The sequence below is a fragment of the Dendrobates tinctorius genome, unplaced genomic scaffold (assembly GCF_039654945.1).
Source record: "Dendrobates tinctorius isolate UK_male_01 unplaced genomic scaffold, ASM3965494v1 ptg000004l, whole genome shotgun sequence".
Taxonomy (NCBI): Eukaryota; Metazoa; Chordata; class Amphibia; order Anura; family Dendrobatidae; genus Dendrobates; species Dendrobates tinctorius.
This window is the reverse complement of record NW_027361672.1, coordinates 16,115,600-16,134,874: the sequence shown is the minus strand read 5'-3', so window position 1 is coordinate 16,134,874 and position 19,275 is coordinate 16,115,600. Positions and strand designations below refer to the sequence as shown.

General features: G+C 46.0%; 1 protein-coding gene across 4 annotated transcripts in view; it reads left to right on the top strand.

Moving 5' to 3' along the window:
• Nucleotides 1–384: 384 nt before the first annotated feature.
• Nucleotides 385–19,275, top strand: part of NFATC1 (nuclear factor of activated T cells 1) — a 241,370-nt gene continuing 222,479 nt past the window's right edge. For 2 of the 4 annotated variants that reach the window (XM_073566385.1, XM_073566381.1), the window contains exon 1: nt 385–810. In XM_073566385.1, coding sequence (XP_073422486.1) covers nt 687–810 — 124 coding nt within the window. In that variant the 5' untranslated portion in view covers nt 385–686. Of the gene's footprint in view, nt 811–16,223; nt 16,418–19,275 lie in introns of those variants that run through there. The other 2 variants (XM_073566393.1, XM_073566350.1) reach the window with 2 other exon arrangements.

Genomic DNA, 19,275 nt, shown 5'->3' with positions numbered 1-19,275 from the left:
ATAGGGGAAATCTGCTCTTACCAGTGATATCACTGAGGTTACTTATCTTTCTGGGTAAATACTTTTCAAGTTTTGTTAGAATATTTTTACCTTTCCAATCAAAGATAGAAACTAATGGTGACATGTGAGGTCACCAAGCTGGAAAAGTGTGCTGGAGGCAAGGAAGGAGCTCTGCTATGTTCTCCTCACTGGCCATGAGTGCAGGGGAACTACAAGCAGCCTAGTGCCCTGTCCCCGGAGTGCAGACACTCCCCAGCCCTCCAGGAGCAGCAGCCATGGACGTCACCAGTGCCTTCTGGCTGGGGGAGGTGCAGCCCAGGGAGGAGGGACAGAGGAAGGTGCTGGGTGTAGGGGGTGTTTTCCAGCTTTAAAAAGGCAGCAGACACATAGCAGCCCTGCGTCAGAGAGAGACTTGGAGACTTTACTTAACTCCCAGCTTAACACAAACAGCTACAGAGGGAAAGAAGTCACAACTCCCTCAACTCCACACTCACTGCCTGCAGAAAGTGCCACACATAGCCACATGTGCCAATGCCAGCCCCTCTGCTGTCACCCGTCTGCAGGACCATAGCCTCTTGTGCCCACTGATAGAAGCCCCCATTCTGCGCCCTCTCCTACTGATCAGGTGGAGGACCCCGGTGCAGGGTGACAGCCAGCCGCACATCATTGCTCGGATCACCGAGTGGATGCCACGCACTAGTGTAGCAGCTGCCGCTCCTTGCAGTCTTCCCCTCGGCTCGCTGGCCTGCGTCAGAGACACGGTGGAGTTCCAGCCCTTCTTCCCATTCATCATGAAGTCAGCAGAGGAAGGTACAGTGTGTGCGCCGCACCGTCAGTGTCACCGGGAGCACGTGTCCGCCTGTGTGCGGGGCTGTCACCGCTGCCGGCAGGGAGAGAGCACAAGAAGCCAGTGAGTGGGCAGCGCTGCTCCGGGGCACTGCCTGCAAACTTTCCCTGTGTGATCAGCGTGGATCTGCCAGTGGGTGATAGAGGAGCCGGCGCGAGTGGAAGTGTAGTTGTCACAGGACCGGTGTCATGCGAGGCTTGCTATTTATAAGTGCGAGAACTGTGAATGTCAGCATCACTGACCCGTGATGGGTATGAGTGCAGGTACTGTATGGATGTGACAGGTATAAGTGCGGGTACAGTATGGATGTGACAGGTATAAGTGCGGGTACAGTATGGATGTGATAGGTATAAGTGCAGGTACTGTATGGATGTGACAGGTATAAGTGCGGGTACAGTATGGATGTGACAGGTATAAGTGCAGGTACTGTATGGATGTGATAGGTATAAGTGCAGGTACTGTATGGATGTGACAGGTATAAGTGCGGGTACAGTATGGATGTGACAGGTATAAGTGCGGGTACAGTATGGATGTGACAGGTATAAGTGCAGGTACTGTATGGATGTGACAGGTATAAGTGCAGGTTCTGTATTGATGTGACAGGTATAAGTGCTGGTACTGTATGGATGTGATAGGTATAAGTGCGGATACAGTATGGATGTGACAGGTATAAGTGCGGGTACAGTATGGATGTGACAGGTATAAGTGCAGGTACTGTATGGATGTGACAGGTATAAGTGCAGGTTCTGTATTGATGTGACAGGTATAAGTGCTGGTACTGTATGGATGTGATAGGTATAAGTGCGGATACAGTATGGATGTGACAGGTATAAGTGCGGGTACAGTATGGATGTGACAGGTATAAGTGCAGGTACTGTATGGATGTGACAGGTATAAGTGCAGGTACTGTATGGATGTGACAGGTATAAGTGCAGGTTCTGTATTGATGTGACAGGTATAAGTGCTGGTACTGTATGGATGTGATAGGTATAAGTGCGGATACAGTATGGATGTGACAGGTATAAGTGCAGGTACTGTATGGATGTGACAGGTATAAGTGCAGGTACTGTATGGATGTGACAGGTATAAGTGCAGGTTCTGTATTGATGTGACAGGTATAAGTGCTGGTACTGTATGGATGTGATAGGTATAAGTGCGGATACAGTATGGATGTGACAGGTATAAGTGCAGGTACTGTATGGATGTGACAGGTATAAGTGCAGGTACTGTATGGATGTGACAGGTATAAGTGCAGGTTCTGTATTGATGTGACAGGTATAAGTGCTGGTACTGTATGGATGTGATAGGTATAAGTGCGGATACAGTATGGATGTGACAGGTATAAGTGCGGGTACAGTATGGATGTGACAGGTATAAGTGCGGGTACAGTATGGATGTGACAGGTATAAGTGCTGGTACTGTATGGATGTGATAGGTATAATGCGGGTACAGTATGGATGTGACAGGTATAAGTGCGGGTCCTGTATGGATGTGATAGGTATAAGTGCGGTTACAGTATGGATGTGACAGGTATAAGTGCAGGTACTGTATGGATGTGACAGGAATGAGTGCAGGTTCTGTATGGATGTGACAAGTGTAAGTGCTGGTACTGTATGGATGTGATAGGTATAAGTGCGGGTACAGTATGGATGTGACAGGTATAAGTGCGGGTACAGTATGGATGTGACAGGTATAAGTGCGGGTACAGTATGGATGTGACAGGTATAAGTGCAGGTACTGTATGGATGTGATAGGTATAAGTGCATGTTCTGTATGGATGTGATAGGTATAAGTGCGGGTACTGTATGGATGTGACAGGTATAAGTGCGGGTACTGTATGGATGTGACAGGTATAAGTGCGGGTACAGTATGGATGTGACAGGTATAAGTGCGGGTACAGTATGGATGTGACAGGTATAAGTGCAGGTACAGTATGGATGTGACAGGTATGAGTGCAGGTACAGTATGGATGTGACAGGTATGAGTGCAGGTACAGTATGGATGTGACAGGTATAAGTGCGGGTACAGTATGGATGTGACAGGTATAAGTGCGGGTCCTGTATGGATGTGATAGGTATAAGTGCAGGTACTGTATGGATGTGATAGGTATAAGTGTAGATACTGTATGAATGTGATAGGTATAAGTGCAGATACTGTATGGATGTGACAGGTACAAGTGCAGGTACTATATGGATGTGACAGGTATAAGTGCAGGTACTTTATGGATGTGATAGGTATAAGTGTGGGTACTGTATGAACGTGACAGGTATAAGTGCGGGTGCTGAATGGATGTGACAGGTATAAGTGCAGGTGCTGTATGGATGTGACAAGTATAAGTGCATGTACTGTATGGATGTGACAGGTATGAGTGCAGTTTCTGTATGGATGTGATAGGCATAAGTGCGGGTACAGTATGGATGTGACAGGTATAAGTGCGGGTACTGTATGGACGTGATAGGTATAAGTACGGGTACTGTGTGGACGTGACAGGTATAAGTGCGGGTGCTGTATGGATGTGACAGGTATAAGTGCGGGTGCTGTATGGATGTGACAGGTATAAGTGCGGGTGCTGTATGGATGTGACAGGTATAAGTGCGGGTGCTGTATGGATGTGACAGGTATAAGTACGGGTACTGTATGGATGTGACAGGAATAAGTGCAGGTTCTGTATGGATGTGACAGGTATAAGTGCAGGTTCTGTATGGATATGACAGGTATAAGTGCGGGTACTATATGGATGTGACAGGTATAAGTGCAGGTACTGTATGGATGTGATAGGTATAAGTGTAGATACTGTATGGATGTGATAGGTATAAGTGCAGATACTGTATGGATGTGACAGGTACAAGTGCAGGTACTATATGGATGTGACAGGTATAAGTGTGGGTACAGTATGGATGTGACAGGTATAAGTGCGGGTACAGTATGGATGTGACAGGTATAAGTGAAGGTACTGTATGGATGTGATAGGTATAAGTGCAGGTACTGTATGGATGTGATAGGTATAAGTGCATGTTCTGTATGGATGTGATAGGTATAAGTGCGGGTACTGTATGGATGTGACAGGTATAAGTGCAGGTACTGTATGGATGTGATAGGTATAAGTGCAGGTACTGTATGGCTGTGACAGGTATAAGTGCAGGTACTTTATGGATGTGATAGGCATAAGTCTGGGTACTGTATGAACGTGACAGGTATAAGTGCGGGTACTGTATGGACGTGACAGGTATTAGTGCGGGTACTGTATGGATGTGACAGGTACGAGTGCAGGTACTGTATGGATGTGACAGGTACAAGTGCAGGTACTGTATGGATGTGATAGGTCTAAGTCCAGGTACTGTATGGATGTGACAGGTATAAGTGCAGATACTGTATGGATGTGACAGGTACAAGTGCAGGTACTATATGGATGTGATAGGTATAAGTGCAGGTACTGTATGGATGTGATAGGTATAAGTGCAGGTACTATATGGATGTGATAGGTATAAGTGCAGGTACTGTATGGATGTGATAGGTATAAGTGTAGGTACTCTATGGATGTGACAGGTATAAGTGCGGGTACTCTTTGGATGTGACAGGTATACGTGCAGGTACTATATGGATGTGACAGGTATAAGTGCAGGTACTATATGGATGTGACAGCTATAAGTGCAGGTACTATATGGGTGTGATAGGTATAAGTGCAGGTACTATATGGATGTGATAGGTATGTGCAGGTACTGTATGGATGTCACAGGTATGAGTGCGGGTATTGTATGGATGTGACAGGTATAAGTACAGGTACAGTATGGATGTGACAGGTATAAGTGTAGGTACTGTATGAATGTGACAGGTATAAGTGCGGGTACTGTATGGATGTCACAGGTATAAGTGCGGGTATTGTATGGATGTGACAGGTATAAGTGCAGGTACAGTATGGATGTGACAGGTATAAGTGTAGGTACTGTATGAATGTGACAGGTATAAGTGCGGGTACTGTATGGATGTCACAGGTATAAGTGCGGGTATTGTATGGATGTGACAGGTATAAGTGCAGGTATGGATGTGATAAGCATGAGTGCAGGTATAGATGTGACAGGTATAAGTGCAGGTACTGTATGGATGTGATAGGTATAAGTGCAGGTACTATATGGATGTGATAGGTATGTGCAGGTACTGTATGGATGTCACAGGTATAAGTGCGGGTATTGTATGGATGTGACAGGTATAAGTGCAGGTATGGATGTGATAAGCATGAGTGCAGGTATAGATGTCATAGGTATTATTGCAGGTACTGTATGGATGTGACAGGTATAAGTGCAGGTACTGTATGGATGTGATAGGTATAAGTGTAGGTACTCTATGGATGTGACAGGTATAAGTGTAGGTACTCTTTGGATGTGACAGGTATAAGTGCAGGTACTATATGGATGTGACAGGTATAAGTGCAGGTACTGTATGGATGTGATAAGCATGAGTGCAGGTATAGATGTCATAGGTATTAGTGCAGGTACTATATGTATGTGATAGGTATAAGTGCAAGAACTGTGAGTGTCAGCATCATTGACCTGTGATTGGTATAAGTGCAGGTACTGTATGGATGTGATAGGTATAAGTGCAGGCATTGATTTTATAGTTATAAGTTCAGGTATGGATGTGGTAGCTATGTGATAGCTATAAGTGCAGGAACTGTATGGATGTGACAGGCATTAGTGCAGATATGGATGTGATAGGTATAAATGAAGATATGGAAGTCACAGGTATAATTGAAGGCATGGATGTGATAGCTATGTGAGAGGTGTAAGTGCAGGTATGGATGTCATAAGCATGAGTACATGTATGGGTGTTATAGATAAAAGTGCAGGTATGGATGTCATAGTTCTAAGTACAGTACATGTATGGATGTGATAGCATTTTGATAGGTAGAACTTCAGGTATGGAACAAACAGTATATAGTATATAGTGGGAAGATGTGCTGTATGTAGCTTTGCTTGGTGTAGGTGTGAGTATCATACTATTATTATGTATGGGGGCTATAATACCCATGAGACAGGCTCTGTAGGGATTCATACTGTGTGCTCAGTGTAAGTGTGAGTAAAATGGCAACACTACCTTTCCTGAGGGCTATGCCATTCAGAAATGCATTTGCTGTGGGTATACCACTGTGCAGTGATGCATATGGTGTATGTGTGGAGGTTCATTATGTGGTAGAGGGTATGTATATACATGGTGTAATCTATGTGGTGTTCTTTAGTAGTGTAAGGGTAATATTGACCTAGGTGTGTGGCTTATATATACTGTATGTATGTACAGTATATATCTATCTATCCCTCATACAGTTACCAGATAACCACCATACAATGGGGCCAGTGCATATAGGTGTGTGTGCAGGGTGATATATAGGATCTGTAGGTAAGACTGTATGTATGATCCATTACCCATTTAGCATTCTGCATTCCCATTACTAGAGTTCTACATGACAGTATTGGTTACTTATGAGTGTAAGACCTTGTTATAAGTGGGAAGTTGTGTTCTGGAAGGTGTGCAGGCCATTCCTCCTTCCTGCTCTGTGCATGGCGTGTGTAGGTGACTGTGATGCGGTCCCAGCACTGCTGTATTATTCTGCAGCAGGTCGCTTATACCGCTGTGTGGACAGTGAGGATATAAAGGCGACTACTGTTTTCTCTGAGCCTGGTTGCAGTGCCATTATCTTCTGCTTGCTCTGTGCCTGCAGGGAGGTGCCCAGGTGTACCTGCCTCACAGTGGCATCACTGGCTGCACCGAGGTGTCACAGATACACCCAGTGTGTTGTAGGCTGTGCCTGGGTCTAGTAATGGCTGCGATGCTGATACCCGGTATCTGATCGTGGCCATTGATGGCTAGGTCAGGTAGACTTCAGGCTAATGTTGAGGAACACCTGGCAGGTAGTGGATGGTGACAGAAGGTGCCCTGTGATATAAAGCCTCTGCCCCCACCTGCTGGGAGGCTTCACCATTGTGTTGTGAGTGGCAGAGCCGCTGGTGCTGGACAGCTGGATCCCAATTCTAAGCAGCAGTTTGCAGTTTCGCTGCAGGGTGTGAACAGGATTGTGTAGATGTGGCCCCTCCTGGTGTCCCCCAGGCGATCCCATCCTGTAGGTGTCTCCTGGGCTGAGGCCTCCAGTCTGTGCCCATCTCCTCCGATCCCCTCACTACACTGGACCTTCTGTAGTCAGTGTCTGATGGGCACTAATCACAGTCTAGAAGCAAAGAGCAGCGATGAAGGCAACACCCATAATTATCCCCATCCCTGACATCCCCCAGACTGGAGGACTGAGCTCACCAGGAGGAGCACACATTCCTCTAAAGTCACAAGTCAGTCTTCCCCTGCTTCACTGTACACGTGTCAAGGAACAGACTGCGCCACTGCTTATGGCGCTGCTCACATGGAGAAAGGCAGAACTGGTTACTCCTAAGGCTGCACTGTAAGGACTCAAATGGAAGAGGTATATTAGCAGTTCTATGAAAAAAAATCCACAAAGAAAGTCTTGCTCTGACAATTAGTTGTGAAAACTGATAACCTTAGTGCTGCTATATGTCATACACAAAGTAAATGTAGGAGGTCAATGTATCATCACTATCCATCCTGATAGATAGATAGATAGATAGATAGATATGGGATAGATAGATAGATAGATAGATAGATAGATAGATAGATATGGGATAGATAGATAGATAGATAGATAGATAGATGGATAGATATGGGATAGATAGATAGATAGATATGGGATAGATAGATAGATAGATAGATAGATAGATAGATAGATAGATAGATAGATGGATAGGATAGATATGGGATAGATAGATAGATAGATAGATAGATAGATAGATATGGGATAGATAGATAGATAGATAGATATGGGATAGATAGATAGATAGATAGATAGATAGATCATGTGTAAGGTTAAGTGAGATGGAGGAAAATTAATTAGTTTGGTTTTGTCCACACTGAGTTTTCTGCATAGATACTGTGTGAGAGGAATTAGAAGAACATCAGTCCAAAGTAGCCGGTTGGGTGTCAGCCATAAAACAATCCTTAAAATGTCTAAGCTGCAAAAAGATAGCACTCCAATAACAACCGGCAAAAAATCAGATTTTTTTGCAACTTATTTTTGAAATGCTGCATTTTTCCTGATAGATTTAGATATGAAATAGATAGCTATGAGAGTAGATAGATAATAAATATGAGCTGGATACATAGGTAGATCTCCTTGTAGTGTGAATAGTAAAGTATTAGTAGGAGTAGGCATGGTTTCTTCCACCTGGATGGCTTAGGACCTTTGTGATGAAGATGATGCAGTGACTGATCCTCCTGCGATGTCCAGCAGATATGGCTGGAAGTAACTGCATTCATTCCATTAGCTGCCTATCCCTATACATCTTTCTGTTGCTTCTGATAATGTCATTGGCATTGCCCCCCGAGCTCAGAGAGACCCCCAGGCCCCACTCGGTGCCCCCTCCCTGCCGGGGCCATGAATACTGCCCTGTGTAGCTGTCTGTACCTTGCGATCATGTATGTGCCAAACATTGGTGTAGTTCCTGCGCTGTTAATAAAACACATAGTAAACAGGCTGCAGTCAGGGGGATGAAAGCCCCTTTATTTGGTGTGTGCCAGTGTGCCAGCCTCCCCGGCAGTCCTCATCCATAGTGGAGCCTGGGCTGCTGCAGATTGTCACCACTACAGTCCCCCAAATAGCTACAGTCAGATATTGTATCAATCTGGATCTCTGCGATCACTGCCGGGCGATCCCTGGATCCCGGCAGCAGGAAGCTGCCACAGCAAAGCTCGATGGTTCCTGTGCAGGAGCCGATGCATAGAGCTCAGGAAGGCTCCGAAATAATACAGACCCTGCTTCACACCAAAAACCACACTCATCTACTGTGCTGGCAGTGATCAAACGGTATTGAAACCAGCTGTAGATATGATCATTAACATGATGAATTATTTGGATACTTGAATAGTCCTACATTTCAGAGTTTCATTAATTACTATATAAATTGTAAAATATAGTAATATATAAAATATATAAAACAGGAATTAAAACATATATATATATAATATGTATTTATGTAATTGAAATTAAAATAAAATATATAATTATATATATATTAAATTGTATATCTTAGTTGAATTTCAATTCTACATATAAATATATATATAAATATAAAATTATATATATATAATATATATATGGGTGTTGCATACTACTATTGAATGCTATTTTCAGGTTGGTTGTTGCCTTACAGAACATATATCTCCCACTCCTTGATCCTTTTTTGTCATAAATAAGAGCTAGCTATTTGTACTGCTGTATTATAATTTGTAATAAGCAGCCTGCTGGGTGTGTGGACTGTGGAGCACACAGGGGGATCTGATTCTGTTCTTCCAGCTATAAGGTAAACACTCAGTGGAGCTGCTGCTGTCAGAAGCGAACACTCCACATGTACAGGCAGTCACACTGCAGCCAGCTATATAAGGCAGCAGGCTGGTGGACATGCTTAGCCTCCTCTCTGCACATTGATCTGCACTGTCCCCTGAGTTTAGATTTCTATGTTCCTCTCACCTCTGTGTCTTGGCCTGGCTTCACAGAGCAGGGCAGTAATGGTTTCAGCTAGTGTCTTATCACTATGTAGCTTAGTGAGTGTCACTGACTTCCTAGTAGAGCTGAATGCCTGACATACAATCACTAGTGGGTGCTACAGCACAAAGGCTCCAGGAGGACTTGGGTGACAATGGACAAAACTGTGACATGGTTCTAAAGTATCCGAGCCCTAGCAGTGATACATGTGTACTGTGTGTGTGATTACATGGTTAGTTTTATGTATACTCTGCAGGGTTCTCTTACCAAGGGCCAAAATACCGCCGCTTCATATCAGTTCTATAAGTCACAGGTAATGGATTTCCTCCAAACCACCAGAGCAAAGTGATCATCAATAATAAGCGAAAAAAAACAGTGTTTTCTCTAATTAAAAAGACAACACCTTAGCAGCAGATTTTCTGTTACCTTGTTATTTTGGACTCCTGGCCCTCTACCTTTACGTGCACACGGTGCAGATTGCTGTGCGGAATTTTCCGCACGGAATCTGCATCTCTTGGCAGAATCCACAGGTCAAAATCTGCGCGTTTTTTATGCGGATTTATTGCGGATTTATTTCCAATTTTGTGCGGATTTGGCCTGCGTTTTTACACCTGTGGATTTCTATAATGGAATGGGCGTAAAAATGCTGCAGAAATTGAACCACCGTGGATTCCGTGCGGAATTTTCTGCAGCATGTGCACAGCCAATTTTTTTACATAGGTTATCATTGTACTGTAAGGCCATGTGCACGCGATGCATTTTTTTGTATCGCACAAAAACCGAGCGGAAAAAAATGCAGCGTCTGCACAGCGTTTTTTTAAAATTGATTTACATTGTACTGTAAATCACTTTGCGGATCCGCAGCGTTTCTGCGTGGTAAAAGTGGATTTTGCCAAGCAGAAACGCTGCGGATCCGCAAAGTGATTTACAGTACAACGTAAATCAATTTTTTAAAAAAACGCTGTGCAGACGCTGCAGATTTTTCAGCTCGGTTTGTGTGCGGTACAAAAAAATGCAGCATGTCACTTCTTTTGTGCGGTTTTCCACCTGCTCCATTCTCCAAATCCGCAGGGGGCAAACCGCAGTGGAAAACCGCACAAAAACTGCAAGAAAACCGCACAAAAACTGCAAGAAAACCACATAAAAACAGGAAGAAATCCGCAGGAAAAATGCAGGTCATTTGACCTGCGGATTTCTTCAAATCTGCGCGGAAAAATTCGCAGGAGGAAAATCTACGTGTGCACTTAGCGTAAATCACTTGCGGATCTGCAGCGGCAAATCCGCAACGTGTGCACACACCTTTAGGCCAGTTTTAGGTGTTATGGATTTGGCGCAGATTTTATGCACATAAAATCCTACGTAATTTTCAAGTACCAGCGAAATGGAAGTCATCCACACGCTGTGATTTTTTTTTTTTTTTGTTAGTGCAGATTATTTTGTGTGAAAATTGATATTTGTTGTGTTTTTTTTAAATCCACAGTTGGTCAATTTCTGTCGCAAAGCCCCACATTTTTGGCTTTCATTTCAATGTTGACCCACTAAAACCCGCAGGTTAAACTGCTGGACTGACATTGTTTTGTTGAGATTGACTAATGAAAAAAACCCCTGAGGCTAAGTGCACACATAGATTTTCCTCCTGCGGATTTTTCCTCCTGCGGATTTTTCCTCGCAGATTTGAAGAAATCCGCAGGTCAGATGACCTGCATTTTTCCTGCAGATTTCTTCATTTTTTATTGTGGTTTTCCAGCGGTTTTTATGCAGTTTTCCACTTTGGTTTTCCTCCTGCGGATTTGGAGAATGGAGCAGGTGGAAAACCGCACAAAAGAAGTGACATGCTGCATTTTTTGAACCGCACAAAAACCGCAGTGTCTGCACAGCGTTTTTTTTTCCCATTGATTTCCATTGTACTGTAAATCACTTTGCGGATCTGCAGCGTTTCTGCGCGGTAAAATCCGCTGCGGATCCGAAAGAAAAATGCATCGTGTGCACATGGCCTGAATAAGGACAGAAAATACGCACTAATTTTTTATGCAAAAGCAGTAGAGGTTTCTGTTTAAAACTCCGCACCAAACACCCAACGTGTGAACCCAGCCTAAGTTTACGTCCACACTGCAACTATTTCCTGTGGAATTTTCACAGTGGAAATTTTTTAGCAATTATGCATGGCCAATGTTTGCACTAAATTATGCAAATACTGCTGTGGTTATTATCACTATGCCAAGACTGCGGATATATCACCGAACATGGAATAGCTGCTGCATAAACTGACGGCCTGTGGTTGACAATTGGTATTCTCAGCTGTATTTGGGGACGATTTCCTAAAATCTCATCCACGATTCTCGCACTGTAATTTCTGTAAAATCGGATAATAATAATATGCACATATCCTTCCTAGTAGGTTTTATGGACATTTCCATGATGGGTTTAGTATCCAGAATATGTGATAGTCCACCTGTCAGGACTCATTGATGACAGGTTAAGGCTATGTGCACACGCTGCGGAATGCTCTGCGGATTTGGCCGCGCGGATTTTGTAAAATCCGCAGGTAAATCTGCAGGTCAAAAGACCTGCGGTTTACCTGCGGATTGCTCTGCGGTTTTGCCCTGCGGTTTTTCATCTCCCCAATGGAGGAGATGGCAAACCGCAGCGGAATCCGCAGAAAGAATTGACATGTCAGTTCTTTCTGCGGTTTTGAAACCGCAGCAAATCCACGCGAAAAATTCCACAGCATCTGCACAGCGTTTTTTCCCCCATAGGGTATAAAGGTACTGTACACCCAGCGGCCAAATCCGCAGCGGATCCGCAGCAGAATCCGCAGCGTGTGCAATACCCTAAAGGAACCTTCTGGTTTATATACAGTAGGTGGACCAGACCATGGTTGTCATTGTGTGACTGGAGGATTCCATGTAAGTGCTGTGGGTCACCAAGATGAGAAAAGTGTGTGAGAATACAAGGATTTTTCCCCTGACAAAGCTTGGCACGATTTTTCTGTAGCTTTAAAATAAATGGTGTATTAATTCTAGAGAAATATACAAATAGCACGTTAGATCGTTACGCTAACGTCCATAAAAATGTAGCTTTTTTCTAATAAAAAAAATTACAAACTAAAGGGGAAAAATGAGATGAGCACACTACATGACTAATTCCTCACTGTACCGAAGGTGTCTAGGACCCCCAGCCTGATGATGGCCACACATGGGCCCACTCCAGTGAGGGTTCTCATATTTTTTTTTTACTACTGAGACATTTTCAAGAAAGAGACATCTATTTTTTTGTATTTCTGCTTCTACTTGTATCCTGAAATATTCTTTACTATATCTTGCTATATATATATATATCTACAGGGTGGGCCATTTATATGGAAACACCTGCATAAAATGGGAATGGTTGGTGACCCAGATCGGCGCGCTGAATTTGCAGAATGGGCAAAACAAATTTGGAACAGGACCCTCAGTTTACACAGAACATTGATCAATGATAAGGCAAACTTTTTTGGGTGGGCCATTTATATGGATACACCTAAATAAAATGGGAATGGTGACCGTTTTCTTGCGTAGGGAGTCTTGCAATGAAATCTGCTGCAATGACCCGGCTACTGCGTTCACCAGACATCAACACAATTTCTGTCCGCTCCTCACGTGTTAACCTCTGCGACATGTAAACAAAGAGCAACTTGTAAATAACTCATGTTATGAATGGGAAACCGAGGAGGAAAAAAAGACAACAAGCTAAGTCTCAGAAAACCAGAGAAGTTGGTAACTATGCAGATTGCAGATCCCTGATTTTAACCGCACAGCTAGCAGCAGTCGTGGAGCGTTCCTACGTTGGTCCTAGATGCCTCGTCACAACCGGAGAACTACATAAGCCTAAAGCAGGAAAAGAGGAAAACTAACTGCCCCAGAGCAGACCCCAAAGGAAAGACAGCCCCCCACATGTATTGACGGTGAAACAAGATGAAAATATAAACAAAGGCAGAAAAATAGGCTGAGCAAACGATGGGGCCCGGCTAACTAAAAAGAACAGAAAAGGAAAGACACTGTCTGCAATCTGCCCAAAAAAACCTACAAAAATATTGTTCAACACTTCTGATAGCAAAATTAACCCTGAAGTCACTCGACTTCTAAACCTATATCTGCACTCTGAAATATTCTGAGACAGAACAAAAAAGAGGCGAATCTAATAAGGGACAAAAAGCAGATTGGCAAATACTGATTAATAGGAGTGGAATTTCTGCATAGCCCCAGCAGGGGCAGGCTGATTACACAAAAAACTGAATTGAGCAACAAGCACAAGTGTGAACAATAGCAAAAAACAAACTTAACTTGAGAAGACTGGAAGAGAGCTGAAGTCCAGGACCTGAGAAGCAGACTGAATCACCAGCACCCGGATAGGGCGTCGGCTGTCTTATATCCAGTCTGATACTCCAGAGATCCAATCGTTATCTTCCTCATCAGGTGGCAGATCACTACCACTTAAACCAACAGCACTACCTCCTGTCACCACCAGAGGGAGAACGGAAGGGGAACTCTCAACTGGTGGAGCAGAAAATGAGTTCATGACAGCCCGCCATGGTCACCACCCATCTTGTAAAGTTTCCCCCCTACCATATACTAATGTGCCACAAACAGGAAGTTGATATCACCAATCATTGTCATTTTGTTTAGGTGTAGCCATATAAATGGCCCACCCTGTGTATATATATTATGGCATTTTTAATGTCTTTGATAAAAAAAATAGTAATAATGAAAGTTGCTGTGGCAAGAAACTGGAGAAAATTAACAGTTTTCAATATTATAAAATAAAAATGGCACCAAAAACACTGTAAATAAACACCACCAGAACCACTTGGCGGTTGTGAAGAAATGCAAGGCATTATGCTATAGGATCATTCAATGAATTCCACTCATTTCTATGTGCTATCGATACACTTACACCAGTTTGGGCAGTGCCCTGTGGGTACTAGTGCGTAACCTGAGAAAGCAGTGACTTATGGCATTATCAGTGTTGGCACGGGATATGAGGCATTGGCACAGGGCATAACACATTGGCCACAGAGGCACTGGACATGAAGCTTTGACACAGGAGGAACGGACATAAGGCATTGGCCACAGGAGCACAGGAAATAAGGCATTGCACAAGGGCACGGGACATGAGGCATTGGCACAGGACATGAAGCTTTGATACAGGAGGACAGGACATTAGGCATTGGTACAGGACATGAGTCTTTGGCACAGAGGCAGAGGACATAAGCATTGGGAATAGGACATAAGGCATGGACATAGGGGCACAGGACATGAGGCATTAGCCATAGGGGCACAGGACTTGAGGCATTGGCCACAGGGGCACAGGACATGAAACATTGGCCACAGGGGCACAGGACATAAGGCATTGCACAGGGGCATGGAACATGAGGCATTGGCACAGAACATGAGGCATGAACTCAGGCAAAGGACACTAGGCATTGCACAGAGGCACAGGCCTTGAGGCATTGGCACAGGGGCATAGGACGTGAGACATTGGGACAGTAAATAAGGCATGGATACGGGCAAAGGACATGAGGCATTGCAGAGGGGCAAAGGACATGAGACATTGGTAAAGGGGCACGGGGCATGAGACATTGGCACAGGACCTGAGGCATTGCACAGGGGCTGGGAACATGAGGCATTGGCACAGGACATGAGGCACTGCACAAGGTTCGGGGACATGAGGCATTACACAGGGGCACGGGACATGAGGCATTGCACAGGACATGAGGCATTGCACAGGGGCTGGGAACATGAGGCACTGGCACAAGACATGAGGCATTACACAAGGGCAGGAGACATGGGGCATTGGCACAGGACATGAGGCATTGCACAGGGGCGGAGGACTTGAGGCATTGGCACAGGACATGAGGCATTGGCACAGGGGCTCAGGACATGAGGCATTGGCACAGGGGTACGGGACATGAAGCATTGGCACGGGCGCAGGACATGAGGCATTGGCACAGGGCATCAGACCTTGGCACAGTGTCACGGGACATGAGGCATTGGCACAGGGGCATAGGGCATGAGATATTGACACAGGGGCAAGGGACATGAGGCATTGGCTCAGTGGCACCAGGAATGAGGCATTGGCACAGGGGCAAGGGACATGAGGCATTGGCACAGGGGCATCGGGAATGAGGCATTGGCACAGGAGCACAGGACATATTGCATTGCTCAGGGACACAGAACATGAGGCATTGGTACAGTGGCACAGGACATGAAGCATTGGCACAGGACATGAGGCATTGGCGCAGGGGCACAGGACATGAAGCATTGGCACAGGGGCACAGGACATGAGGTATTGGCACAGTGGCACAGGACATGAGGCATTGGCACAGGGGCACAGGACATGAGGCATTGGCATAGGACATGAGAGGACACAGGACATGAGGCATAGGACATGAGGGGACAACGGACATGAGGCATTGGCATAGGATATGAGGGGACACCGGAGATGAGGCATTGGCACAGTGGCACAGGACATGAGGCATTGGCACAGTGGCACAGGACATGAGGCATTGGCACAGGGGCATAAGCTTGCACTAGTCTGTATGGGACTCATGTACATAGTGAGTGACTGGTGAGGGGGGAGGGAGAGATGGGCATCCCACAGGCATCACTGGAGTGTGCCAGCGTTCTGTGCGGAGCATGTGATGAGCGGGCCGCCTGGTGAGGGGCACAGGAGGAGCTATGCAGAGTATTTATTACTGAGGAAGCCGCACTATAACGGGAGGAGGAGGAGGAGGAGGGACCGCAGCTTCAGCAACAGGTCAGTGGTGAGGAGGAGCCTCCCGGATCGTGCCCTCACTGCCCTGCTGCCAGCCTCATTCAGCGGCACCCACCGCCTGTCACTGCCGGGAGACATGAGCGCCCCAGGGGACGACCCGGAGCTCGACTTCGACTATCTGTTCGAGTACGAGTACAAGTCTGCGGGGCCGGAGGACAGAGGTGGGTGCACGGCTGTGTGTGTGTGCTGGGGGCTCTCCAGGTGTCTGTCACACTACAACTCTCAGCATGCGCTGTCAGGACGTCACGTCATGCTGGGAGTTGTAGTAACGGGTCGCGGAGCCCTCTGTATACTGTTATCTCCGCCCCGGGCAGTGCCATGGGATGGGGACAGTCTCCGGTGACGGCGGGACCGGGCGCTCCGCACTCAGCGGGGACATATGAACAGTTCCAGCCTCGTCCTTGTACTTCCCTGCACAGTTACCGGAGGGCTCCTCACACTGCCCGGTGTCGGGGCGGCTCGTCAGGCGGCGCACGGAAGCCCCGGGACACAGACCCGCTTGTCTCTTGGTGATGTGGTTTTGTGTATGGGGCCCGGTAATGTACGGATAGGGCGTAAGGCGTGTGTCCACCTGGCATGTCAGACACTGCTGTGCACCACTCTATGGGGGGATGAAAGGGGATGAGACTGAGCCAACATGGAGGGTCTGGTGTCACTACTATAGAGTAAGGCTAGGGTCACCAACCAACTTGGAGGGTCTGGTGTCATTATTATAGAGTAAGGCTAGGGTCACCAACCAACATGGTGGGTCTGGTATCACTATTGTAGAGTAAGGCTAGGGTCACCAACCAACATGGAGGGTCTGGTGTCACTACTATAGAGTAAGGCTAGGGTCACCAACCAACATGGAGGGTCTGGTGTCACTACTATAGAGTAAGGCTAGGGTCACCAACCAACATGGAGGGTCTGGTGTCACTACTATAGAGTAAGGCTAGGGTCACCAACCAACATGGAGGGTCTGGTATCATTACTATAGAGTAAGGCTAGGGTCACCAACCAGCATGGAGGGTCTGGTGTCACTACTATAGAGTAAGGCTAGGGTCACCAACCAACATGGTGGGTCTGGTGTCACTACTATAGAGTAAGGCTAGGGTCACCAACCAACATGGAGGGTCTGGTGTCATTATTATAGAGTAAGGCTAGGGTCACCAACCAACATGGTGGGTCTGGTATCACTATTGTAGAGTAAGGCTAGGGTCACCAACCAACATGGAGGGTCTGGTGTCACTACTATAGAGTAAGGCTAGGGTCACCAACCAACATGGAGGGTCTGGTGTCACTACTATAGAGTAAGGCTAGGGTCACCAACCAACATGGAGGGTCTGGTGTCATTATTATAGAGTAAGGCTAGGGTCACCAACCAACATGGAGGGTCTGGTGTCACTACTATAGAGTAAGGCTAGGGTCACCAACCAACATGGAGGGTCTGGTATCATTACTATAGAGTAAGGCTAGGGTCACCAACCAGCATGGAGGGTCTGGTGTCATTACTATAGAGTAAGGCTAGGGTCACCAACCAACATGGAGGGTCTGGTGTCACTACTATAGAGTAAGGCTAGGGTCACCAACCAACATGGAGGGTCTGGTGTCATTACTATAGAGTAAGGCTAGGGTCACCAACCAACATGGAGGGTCTGGTGTCACTACTATAGAGTAAGGCTAGGGTCAGAAACCAACATGGAGGGTCTGGTGTCACTACTATAGAGTAAGACTAGGGTCACCAACCAACATGGAGGGTCTGGTGTCATTACTATAGAGTAAGACTAGGGTCACCAACCAACATGGAGGGTCTGGTGTCACTACTATAGAGTATGGCTAGGGTCACCAACCAACATGTAGGGTCTGGTGTCATTACTATAGAGTAAGACTAGGGTCACCAACCAACATGGAGGGTCTGGTGTCACTACTATAGAGTAAGACTAGGGTCACCAACCAACATGGAGGGTCTGGTGTCACTACTATAGAGCAAGGCTAGGGTCACCAACCAACATGGAGGGTCTGGTGTCACTACTATAGAGTAAGGCTAGGGTCACCAACCAACATGGAGGGTCTGGTGTCACTACTATAGAGTAAGGCTAGGGTCACCAACCAACATGGAGGGTCTGGTATCATTACTATAGAGTAAGGCTAGGGTCACCAACCAGCATGGAGGGTCTGGTGTCACTACTATAGAGTAAGGCTAGGGTCACCAACCAACATGGTGGGTCTGGTGTCACTACTATAGAGTAAGGCTAGGGTCACCAACCAACATGGAGGGTCTGGTGTCATTATTATAGAGTAAGGCTAGGGTCACCAACCAACATGGTGGGTCTGGTATCACTATTGTAGAGTAAGGCTAGGGTCACCAACCAACATGGAGGGTCTGGTGTCACTACTATAGAGTAAGGCTAGGGTCACCAACCAACATGGAGGGTCTGGTGTCACTACTATAGAGTAAGGCTAGGGTCACCAACCAACATGGAGGGTCTGGTGTCATTATTATAGAGTAAGGCTAGGGTCACCAACCAACATGGAGGGTCTGGTGTCACTACTATAGAGTAAGGCTAGGGTCACCAACCAACATGGAGGGTCTGGTATCATTACTATAGAGTAAGGCTAGGGTCACCAACCAGCATGGAGGGTCTGGTGTCATTACTATAGAGTAAGGCTAGGGTCACCAACCAACATGGAGGGTCTGGTGTCACTACTATAGAGTAAGGCTAGGGTCACCAACCAACATGGAGGGTCTGGTGTCATTACTATAGAGTAAGGCTAGGGTCACCAACCAACATGGAGGGTCTGGTGTCACTACTATAGAGTAAGGCTAGGGTCAGAAACCAACATGGAGGGTCTGGTGTCACTACTATAGAGTAAGACTAGGGTCACCAACCAACATGGAGGGTCTGGTGTCATTACTATAGAGTAAGACTAGGGTCACCAACCAACATGGAGGGTCTGGTGTCACTACTATAGAGTATGGCTAGGGTCACCAACCAACATGTAGGGTCTGGTGTCATTACTATAGAGTAAGACTAGGGTC